This window comes from Neophocaena asiaeorientalis, unplaced genomic scaffold (genome assembly GCF_003031525.2).
Source record: "Neophocaena asiaeorientalis asiaeorientalis breed wild unplaced genomic scaffold, Neophocaena_asiaeorientalis_V1.1 scaffold49, whole genome shotgun sequence".
Classification (NCBI taxonomy): Eukaryota; Metazoa; Chordata; class Mammalia; order Artiodactyla; family Phocoenidae; genus Neophocaena; species Neophocaena asiaeorientalis.
The window spans coordinates 4,363,277-4,374,591 of NW_020172456.1; the positions used below are offsets into that span (position 1 = coordinate 4,363,277).

The 11,315-nt window shown below is 43.8% G+C and overlaps 1 protein-coding gene across 1 annotated transcript in view; it reads right to left on the bottom strand.

Annotated features, from left to right (window-relative positions):
* BATF (basic leucine zipper ATF-like transcription factor) overlaps positions 1 to 10,898 on the bottom strand; it is a 21,844-nt gene extending 10,946 nt beyond the window's left edge. The window contains exons 1-2 of the mRNA XM_024737749.1: positions 10,615 to 10,898; positions 8,205 to 8,309 (exon numbers count right to left, since the gene is read on the bottom strand). Coding sequence (XP_024593517.1) covers positions 8,205 to 8,309; positions 10,615 to 10,677 — 168 coding nt within the window. The 5' untranslated portion in view covers positions 10,678 to 10,898. The remainder of the gene's footprint in view (positions 1 to 8,204; positions 8,310 to 10,614) is intronic.
* Between the last annotated feature and the right edge of the window lie 417 nt (positions 10,899 to 11,315).

The following is an 11,315-nucleotide window of genomic DNA, read 5'->3' on the forward strand; positions in this document are numbered from 1 at the left end:
TTTTTTTTTTTTTTTTTTTTTTTTTTTTTTTTGCGGTACGCGGGCCTCTCACTGCTGTGGCCTCTCCCGCTGCGGAGCAACAGGCTCCGGAGGCGCAGGCTCAGCGGCCATGGCTCACGGGCCCAGCCGCTCCGCGGCATGTGGGATCCTCCCACACCGGGGCACGAACCCGTGTCCCCTGCACCGGCAGGCGGACTCTCAACCACTGCGCCACCAGGGAAGCCCTGAGTTTCCTTTTAATTCTGTGATTCCATCAAGAATGGGGTATGACTATAGTTTTTGTTATTCCCTTCACAAGCTACCATGTGGACCCATGGCAGGATCCTCTACAGATACCCCACAATCTGAAGGGGACTCTGTCCTGTGGAATCAATCTATGGAATCCCTTAGGACTCAGAGGACCAGACCTAGTCCTACAGAGGAGACTAAGGAAAACCCCAGAGCAGCTTGGGGTTTAGAGAGACTCCCTCATCCTTTCCAAGAAAAAGTAGTCTGGTAGCTGCTGAGAACAGCTTCATGAAGACTTCAGCTGAATGGGTGTCATCAATTTCTGACCTGGGACATGTAATCCCATTTAGACAGAAATTCCTTATAATGCCAAGACTGGTGAGAAGCTGGCCTCCTTGCAAACATGCCTCCTGACCATAACCACACTGATCCATTGTCAGCAGGACAAGCAGTTAGGGCTGGTGAATTCCTTCGTGTGTTTTTCCTTCCCAAATGAGAATAGTCTAATTTTTTATTCTAATTTTTTAAATGGTATACATTCATCATAATAAAAAGAATTACAGAAAAGTACCAGGAATAAGGTGAGCTATTCAAAATTCAACCGCTCAGAAATAACCATTATTATCATTTTGGAGAATATTCTTCCAGACATCTCTTTATGCATGCAAACATGCCCTCCAAACCACAAATTTTACATCAACGGAATTATACTCTGCATACTCTTTGTCACTTGCTTTTTCTCTCAGTGCTATGTAATTGACATCTTTCTGTGTTGATAAATACAGATCCACTTCGTCATTTTTATTGCCAGCATAAAATTCTAGCATATGAATGTGTCATAATATACTTAGTCAACAGTAGATGGGTATACGTCCAATTTTATAGTATTGATAAAGTGTTTACTGTTCACAAATAATGATGAATTGAGCATCTTTGTGCATCATTGTTTCTTCAAATTCCTGTAAGTGGAATTGCTGCACCAAAGAGCAAGATGTTAATAGTTATTGCTACACAGCTTTATTTAAAAATGGTCTCAATGGCTATATCAATCTATTGCTCAGAGACATCATTAATTTCTCGACTAGGCCTAATGATGGAGGAGAAAAAGTGTCACCTTTGGAGGATGTTGCTTAAAGAACAAGAGAAAAAAATTCAGGAAGAGATTCAAGGAGGATCAGTTAGGGAAGATGAATACATCTTCATGCGAGTCCGAAGGAAGAGGCTGTGTTGCCTAGTGGTTAGGAAGATGGGCTCTTCAGTCAGACAGACCTAGTTACAAGATGTATGACCTCAGACAAGTTACTTAACCTAATACAATTAATATGGTTTTTTTTTTGTTTTTTTTGTTTTTTTGGTTTTTTGGGTTTTTTTTTGCGGTACGCAGGCCTCTCACCGTTGTGGCCTCTCCTGTTGCAGAGCACAGGCTACGGACGCGCAGGCCTAGCGGCCATGGCCCACGGGCCCAACCACTCCGCGGCACGTGGGATCTTCCTGGACCGGGGCACGAACCCGTGTCCCCCACACCGGCAGGCGGACTCTCAACCACTGCGCCACCAGGGAAGCCCAATTAATATGTTTTTAATAAAAAAAAGTTCATAGCAATAGAGGCCGAAGAGAAATGGCTCTTTTCCACAGAAAGTTCACTGATTTTACACTGAACTTCTTTAGGGTGGAACTAGCTAAAACATACTTTCTAGCTTTTTGTTTTGTTTTATTTTATTTTATTTTACCTGTGATTTCTCTATGCCAATAAATCTTATGGCATGGTCTCCCAGAGAGAGAAAAAAACTGACGGAATGAAAAAGGACCATGAACAGGCTTCTCTCCCAGTCCTTCCCAGAAAACCAAGAACAACAGTGTGTCTTTCTAAGAAGGCCCAGGAAGTTAATATCTTTGCTGAGCTTCGTTTCCTCCATTACTCAGTTTTCCTCCAATTGTAAATACCTTATTTCTCACAGCAACAGCTTAATTTCAGGCACAATTTACACTCATGATGTTTGTTACATATGGCATTAAAGATCTACCCTGGAACCTGTAAATCTTTTTCTTATTTTAAACTAATGTGAGACTCCTTCAGGAGCCAGCCCCAGGCAAGCACCTGTCCTACCCCCATCTAAGTACCTGAAGTTCCAGCTCCAGATTTGGCCCTGTTACTGTACTTTTCTTCCAGTTCCACCCTCAAGGCCAGGTCTGACTTGTCAACATCACAGCTCTCGGCTAATATTACTGTCTGCCCACCACCCCCTCTACTTTTAGCTTTTTCATGAACAAAGCTTCTCAACTGATCTCAACTCTCCCGCTAACCTGGGATACAGACTCAAAATCCTTCCTGCTCCAAGGCACCAGAGATATCCTACAATTACCAGGATAACCACACAAATGAAACTGGTCTGTCATCTCTTACTAGCGCTGGAGACCTTAGGATTACTCATTACAAATCCCAGCTGACAGTTGGTTGTCCCAAAGGACTGAGATATTTATGTAGGATGTTCAAGGGATAAAATGTCACAATGGAAGACTATTCAATGTTTGAAATCAAATTAGAAAAGAAATCATCCTAATGCATATGTAATAATGATCGATGTTGGGAATTTAAATATCTACATTATAAAAATAAAAGCACATGATAAAAACATCCAAACTATATAAAAAGGTAAAAAAAAATGCAAAGTATCTCTCTCCTGCTTTAGACCTTTTGTCCTACTTTTCGGAAATATATACCGTTAGCCATTTTGGGGGGAAACCTATTTGAAAATTTTAAAGTTTATACACATAGGCACATATGTTTTTCTTTTTATTAAAAATATGCATGGGAGAAAACTATATACCATACTCATACTTTTTCACTTAAGAGTATAGATAATCTTTTCAGATTAGCACATCTGTATATAACTCGTTATTTTAACACCTTTGTGGTATCCACTGAATGAACAAACGATAGATTATTTGAGTCCCTTACTGATGAATATTTAGCTAGTTTCCAGTCTTTGCTATGACACACAATGCAGCAATGGTTATCTTTACATGTACATAATTGTGCAATCTGTGGGTATGTTTCTAAACAGACACCTAGATGTAAAATTGCCGAGTTACAGCGTATGTGCACTTGTAATTTCGATGGACATGGTCAAATTGCCCTCTAACGGAACTGCACCCACTTAGACTTCTAGTAGTGTGTGGTGGTACCTGCTTATCCATCACCTTGGCAACATGGTGTATTAGCAACACTTTTTGTCTTTGCCAATCTGGCAGGGGATCTAACTGTTGCCTTGTCATTTCCCTAACTAAGTAAGGTCTAGCACCTTTTCCATATTTATTTGCCATTTATTTCTCTCTTTCTGTAAATTGCCTATTCCTAATTATCGCTCATTTTTTCTTTTGGGTTGTTGAGCGCTTTCTTATTCATAAGAGCTCTCATATATTAAGCAAATATGCCCTTTTTTGGTCATTTGTGTTGCAGGTATTTTTCCCAGTCTTCACTTGCCTTTGATTTTGCATATTAGGTACTTTGAGCTGTATAGACACTTTCACTTTTCATGTATAAAGATAATGTATATCAGTCTTTCCCTTTATGGCTTCAGGGTTTTGCATTTTATCCGGAAAAGACTTCATTCCAAGGTAAATATTTTAATGCTAATTTTTCCAAATTTCTTTAATCTTTTCCCACATTTAATCTATGTGTGTGTTGTATAAGAAATGAAAACTCTACCTTTTTTTTTTTCTTCAAATAACTAGCCAGTTGTCCCTATTTATTTAGTCCCTACACTATTTATTGAATAATTCATCTTTCTCTCTCTGGTTTGAAATGCCATCCTAGACATTTTGCATCTGTACTTGTGTCTTAGGAACTGACATATGTATTGGGGTCTTAAATTTGAGCTTGCTTGGGGGTCTATTTCTGTGTTCTATTCTGTCCAATGTTTTGTCTTTTCCACACTGCTTTGAAATCTATATTTGTAATTCACTTTAATATCTTATTCAGCTAATCGTCTCTAATTACCCTCCTTCTTTAGAATTTTCCTGGAAACTCTCACATGGTTATTTTTCTCCAGGTACTTAGAATAGCTAATTTCATTTTCCTCCAATACCCAGAAAATCCTAGTTTATTAAGATCATATTAAATTAATTCAATTTCTAAATTAACTTAAGGAAAATTGCTATCTTTACATAAGGCATATCTTTCCATTTATTTGAGTGTTTTTTTAATCTCTTAGAATAATTTTGAAGTTTAAAAAATTAAACCCTGCATATTTTTTGTTAAATTTACTCCTTCCTTCCATTTGCTGTTCTTGGTATTATAAACAGAATCTTTCTTCCTATTAAATTTTGTAATCTATTTGCCTAGGAAAAGTTATTACTTTTTGTGTTAACTTTGAAAGCTGACTGGATTCCTATTATTTTTCTTAGTTTTTCAGCTGATTATCTTGGATACACTTATTAGGTACTAATATCTTTTGAAAGTGAACGGGTCAAGATATGACCTTCTCCTTTTAATCAATGCCTTTACTATGCCTAATGGACTCTATAGTTGACTGCGGGAGAAAAGGAACTGAGTGTGATGAGTGCTGTTTGAGACACCAACCAAAGGAGAATTAAAACAGAATGTGGGAGAATTACTGGTGGTCCAATGGTTAGGACTCCTCATTTCCACTGTAGGGGTCATGGGTTCGATCCCTGGTCCAGGAACTAAGATCCCGCACGCCATGAGGTGCGGACAAAAAAGACAAAGCAAAAAAACCCCACGGAATGTGGACTTTGTTGATAATCACAAGTATGAAAAGAAGCACCTGATTCGGTTTATGTGCGGGATAGTCAAGGCCAGAGATGTTATAACATTGGCATGAGGTTAAACACATTGCTAAAAGCAGCAACTTCCCTACTCTGCTATTTCAAAAGCAATCAATATACAGTGTTTTGGTGTAAACCACTTATAGGATAGATACTGAAAACGTTAAATAATAGGTATCCCACACTCTCACTAGAGAAAAGGATAATTCTTTTGGTATTTTAAGAGAGATAACAGTGACAAAGTTGAAACCGAGAAATCAATGTTTATCCCAGCATATATGAGGCTAGCACACTAATACAAACTTGGTACTGTACGCTCAGTAATTTCTAAACCCTGGTCTTTAACGTCTTGTAGATGAGTCCTATGGCTATGTCTGAGGGCCAGAGAATGGTTCCAGAGCCTCAGCATGTGGAGACAAGCACAGAAAGGAGTGAAGGGCAAACCAAGCACCCAACCTTAAGAATGCTGGTGGTAAAGTAGAAGGTTTTCTACCTGAATCACAAACATAATTAAGAGGATAATGGATGCAGAAGATGGGTGATTATTGTCTGAGATGAAATGAACATTTCAGATCACAGCCAAACCCTCTGTTTGATGGTGGCAGATTTACCTGTTGCTGCCAAAAGCTTCCACCCAAAGTCAAGAAACATAAGTCGCATTGGTTGCAGCCCTCAGGCTTGCTGTGTAAACTCTGAGGTGTCCTACTCACTGGGCAAAAAGTGAAGATGAGTGCCGGGGTGCTCAAAAGAAAGGAGTGTGGAGGAGTTTGTGTCCAGGTGTGGGAAAGATGCGAACATTCTAGAGACTGAGGCTGGGGGTTTGAGTGTGGATGCGGTGACTACATGACTGGGGGCTCCAGGGACCCCCAACCCCCAGAGATTATCCCAATAGAGCCATGACTAGTATAATCAGATGGGCTAAATCTTCTGGTTCTAACTCTTGTCTTGCAAAGAGAGACAGATTAGTTAGTGTTGAAAACCTTGCCACAACAAAGAAACATACATGTCACCCTCACTGATACGTCCCCAAGGGGTTGAAGGAAGACCAGGGGGTTGAATTTCCAGGGAGACAGTGGCGCAGCTCGAGATAAGGAAGACTCCTCTGCTCCTGTTAGGAGGCAGGGAGTTCTCTATCATTAGAAGTGACCAATACACTGGGAACCATTTCCGGAGGGTGTTGTAGAGAGTCTCAAGCAACAAACATGTGTCTGAACTTTCCAGCCTTTAAGAAATCTTTCAGCCCTGAGATCCTGTGATTTATATATAAGTATAAATTCATATACATAAAATCTTAGTTGTGATTATCTTGTTTCTTCTAATAATAACTATTATTAATATTACTCTTATTATCCTCAAAACTTTTGAATATTTATGATATGTCAGTAACTAACACTTGACCCCTTTATATGCACTATCTCTATGAGGTAGGTAGTTACTGTCCCATTTTCCTAATAAGAAAACTGAGTCTAAGGGAGGTTAAGAACATCTCTAAGGTCTAAGGTGGGTCATACGGATAACAAATGGCAGAGCTGGGATTCAAACAATGTCCTTGTGACTGTGGCACTGCTGAGCTATACTTAGTTTCCAGGGTTTTTTTTTTTTTAATATTACAAACTTATAAAACTTATAGCATATTTCCAGTCTTGGGACATTGTCTACTTCTACAAAAAGGTAGGTTTTATCCTTACTAATTTCTATTTATTTGTTCATTTGCTTGCTCCAAAGAATATTGAATTAGAATCAGACTGTGCTGGAGACAAGTGAGTGATCATAGATTTTCAAGGTTAAAATAATAAACTGGAGTGTTGTGAGCCCCTAAGCCATAATGAAATCATGGAGAACGTATAAGAAGCAGGGCCACCACCAACTTAACATTTAGACTACTGATCACAGTTATCAAAGAGAAGAACAGACTTGGTGTTCGTTCATTCTTTCTTTCAATTCAACAAATATTCATGAACATAAAACTACATTAGTATGAAATGGAAGACATGTTGAATACATTTCAAATGAAACACGAGCATCCAATCAGAGATCTTGGTGCAGCCTGCTCTCTGCTTCCTTACAAGGCTAAAAGCAGTATCTTTTTACCTAAAACTACATCTTACTTTTTCTTGACAGGAATAAAACAACTGTTCTTTAACTGGCCAATTACCAGGCTAATCTTTCAAATAACCATAAGCATATTCATTTTTGGTGTCAATTGCCCTTTTTACCATTGGAATGAATTACTGGGATGCCAGAGGTTTGGGAATGGCTCAGGAGGAGGGACGAGAAGGCAGAGTTGTCAGAGGAAGGGCTGAAGGGACGGAAGAGGAAGGAGCCAGTGAAATAAGAGCTGGTCGAACAGGGAGCAAATTGAGGGGCAGAGCGAAGAGAAAAGAGGTGGTAAGGTGTGGGAGATGAGGAGGAAGCTTTGCTTTATGAAGCTCACAGCCAGAATTTAGAAACACTGACCAGGATCTTGGACTGCTGGGAGAAATGCAGTTCAGATCACCCAAGGCGCCTGCTCAAGCCAGGGATCAGGGCTTCCCTAGAAAGTGTGAGACTGGAGGCAACTCAACCAGGATGGTGACCGTCCCAGATACGTGCACCTGAAACTGTATCTTTCACAGACCCCTTGGGATATCATCAAAACAGAAATTTCGAAATCAAACCTTAATGATGTTCAGAAGAGAGGTATGGGGTGCAGCACCCTGCGGACCTCCTTGTCCCAAATGCAAACCTCAGGGTGGCTGCCCAACTGACCTCCCGGGGGATGGGACTATATGCGTTCCTAGCACTGTGGGACAATGGGCTCCTCTACACCTTCTACCTTCCTCCCAAAGGCAGTCCTGCCTTCTGCTCTCTGGGTTCATGAGGGATGGAGCTGTCTCAGGCTACCCCATCTCTGAGCATGTAGATCTGCCTTCCACCAGCCTCTGGGCTGCCCACACTCAGCTCCTTTACTCCTCGTGCCCTCTTGGCACTCATTTCTCTTTCAGCCTCCTGGCCCATCCCCTGTTTCGGAATCTTCTCAATGCACTCACAGGAGAGCCTCCCCTCCCCGCCTCACCTGCATCCCTCCACCGACTCCCCCACATACACATCCCCACACAGGCAGACTCAAAGCTATGGTCCAGGAGTCCACAGGCGGTGGGGAGCAACGCCTACCACTCAAGAGGGTGAAGAAAGGTCTGAACACTCACCAGATGGAGGGTGTCAGCTTTCTGTGTCTGCCTCTGCCTACTCTTCTGGGCAGCAATGCGATTTTTCTCCCTTCTCTGAACTTTTCTCACATCATCAGATGAGTCCTGGGAAGCAGAGATGATGAGAATTAGGGGAGTCTAACCCTCTCTTCTGAGTGGAGGCAGGCTCTCATGGTGTTTGATATCCTGCTGTCCACCCTTCCATTTCTTCATCTTTACTTGCCCATCCACCCCCCTATTTACCAAAAGGCTGAACCCAAAAGGGAACTTTCCTCCACACTCTGTTACACTCTCTTAGGTCTCTATAACTTTGGCCAAAAGATACAGGAAGAGGGCAAACGAGCTTGAGAACTCAATAGGGCTGTATTTGGAAAAAGATGGTTAAGGCGATGAAGTGTATTTTATCACCTCTCCTCTTCAGGTCTGCTCCACCCTCACCCTCTCACTTTTGGCCTAGAAACTTCTTGCTATTTTTTTCCCCCAAAATTCTGTTAAGTACCTACTATGTGCTAGCTTCTATGCAAGTGCCTTTTCTCAGAGGTGCCCTTGTTGAATTCCCCAATTCTGTGAAGTTGATACGATTATTTCCATCTTATACGTGGGGGAAACTGAGGCTCAAAGAGCTTGCCCAAGAGCTCACAGTAATCTGAGAGTTACATCTTCCAATGCTAAGGCTGATGCCTTTCCAAGCCACCCCCGCCCCTGCCACCACTACCTTCCTGGTTTGTACCCCTTGTGTCTTCTGCTGTGCCCATGGACTGAGGTCCCTATCCCAGATCTGCCTCTTCTTCCCCTGCATTCCCTTCATTATGCTCAGTGACCTTGATATCCCCCATGGCCCTGAGCACAATGCCTAGTACAAACTGGAGACCAAGAACAGTTTTAATGGTGGAGATTTCCTGGCCGTGGCAGATAGCGGATGGGTACTTAGGAGGACACAGGGAACCTTGGGTGTTCTCTAAGTGCACCCCACAGATGGGCATGTGCTCTACTTGGGCAGAGAGGTTAGCTCCGGCTTTCCCCCAGATGCTGCAGGGTAGGTGGGGGAATCTGAATGAAACCCTTCTGTACCTTCGGCCCTGTCCACTCTCACGACCCCACAGGCTAGAGGGACACAGTTCCTCGGGCAAGACTCTGCCCACCAAGCATATGTCTCACCAATGTGCCCAATACTTCCAGGCCATTGCAGTCGGAGGGCAATTGGTTAGATAGGAAGGAAGTGCTCTTTCTCTAAGGGGGATGGGGAACGAGGTTACCATGAAAGCCATGAGTAATTTCCTTCCTAAGAAGAGTACAAACTTCCAGGCAGTCTGAACCCCTCTGATACCATCTTGAGCAGAGGACTGGATTGTTCGTCCTCTAGAGGTCTCCACTAGGACTCCTTCCTACCTGCTGCTCTCCTGTTAGATGCTGATGACAGAAGCTTTAGTGTATGTTTACATACTGTTATTTGGGCTGCAGCATCTTGAAAGCCCTCTTGGATATCCAGGTTAATGAAAGAATGCAGTTTTTAAACCACAAAGTTGGATAAGGAATTGTCCTCCACTGATGTATTAGATGAGAAGGAAGAGGGCTTCCTATCGAGAGGGCTGTCGAGGGATGTAGTGAGGAGAAAGCCGCAGGAGCTGCAAAGGCAGCCAGGGTGCCCCCGTTTTTGTTTTCTTGTTTTTGGCAACCCTCAAGCTGAAAACTTTTGAGGTGGAAGTCACAACCTAGACTCCCAATGCTCGCAGAATCTCTACCTTCATCTCTCTGGTTTCTCCAGAGCTGAGCTGAGCTACTAAGGAATGTCTCCAAGTCCCCAGAACCATCTCCTGATTCATTTCCTTCCTCCCCCAGCCCTCTCTCCGCCACCCTTGCTAGCAACAGTAGCCATGCCCAGGAGGTAAGATAGATCCTCTGAGCTGGCACGGGGTCCTGCTCCTTTCAACTTGCTCTTCTGCCACCTTTTACTTTACCCCCATCCCTTTCCTCTCTTGTCCTGCGGGCTGTCTCCTGGGCAACCATCTAGCATTCAGGGTGTGCGTGCCCGTAGCCCGCGTTAAGACTCCTCCTCTCATTTTGCTGCCTTGGAGAGAGGTAGACTCTTTCCTCTGAGAGACCAGAGTTCTTTGGTGCTAATTCTCCTCTTGGCTTCCTCGAAAGCTTCATGGGGTGGGACCCCAGGTGAGGTGGAGGCGATACGCACCATCGGGGGATGAGGAGGGCATAATTTGGCAGGATGGGTGGAAGGACGAGGGTCTCCGCCAAGATGCACAGCTTCACTGCAGATCCTGTGTCTTTAGTCTAACTCCTGCCACCAGCCATCTCCTGGCCTCTCAGCTCCCGGGGCAGGCCCAGGCAGCCCGGCCCTCTCCCCGCCCTTGCCCGGAGAATCAGAAGGCAGGAGGAGGGGAAGGCAGGACCCTACCTGTTTGCTGGGGGGCGGAGAGCGGCTGAAGCTGGAGTCGCTGCTGTCGGAGCTGTGAGGCATGGCTGCAGTCTTCCGGGCTCTCCACGCAGCCCCTCGCGCCTCTGGGTTCTCCTGTCCCCAGCCGGCCCCCCTTCCTGACTGCTCCCGGGCCACCAGCCCACCCCCCCTCCGCAGGGCCCTCCTCTAGCCCGCCTTGCAGCCACCTCTGACCCCAGCGGCCTCCTCACTCTGGGGTGCAGAGGCTCTGCTCCCCACAGGGACATGTCGCTTGCTTTGGGGCTTGCGCCCTCTCTCTCTCTCTTGTGGTTTCTGGTAACTCGCGCTGGAAGTCACATGGGCGGAAACTTAAACAAGTTAGAAGTTAACTTGAGAGAAAATACATATCTGGGAAAAGACCCACAGAATTATGTGAAAGAAAGAAAAAAAAATACACAAAACCCCAGATACCTTTTGGCAGTCTGAAAGACAGAACAGCTCTCTTCAATTGATGGAGATCAAAGAGAAAAACAGCCAGGGAGGGAAAAACCCCAGCCAGAATTAGCAGGTCTGTCTTCTGTCAACATGGGCAGAAAGGAGAGGACAGCAAGGAACGAGTTTCCATTGTCACCCGACTTGATTTTTAAACCAAAATAAAGCAGCGGGGCTGGGATTTCTTTCTGGTTTTCACCTGAAAACAGCTGCCGGTCCTGTCTTGCGGG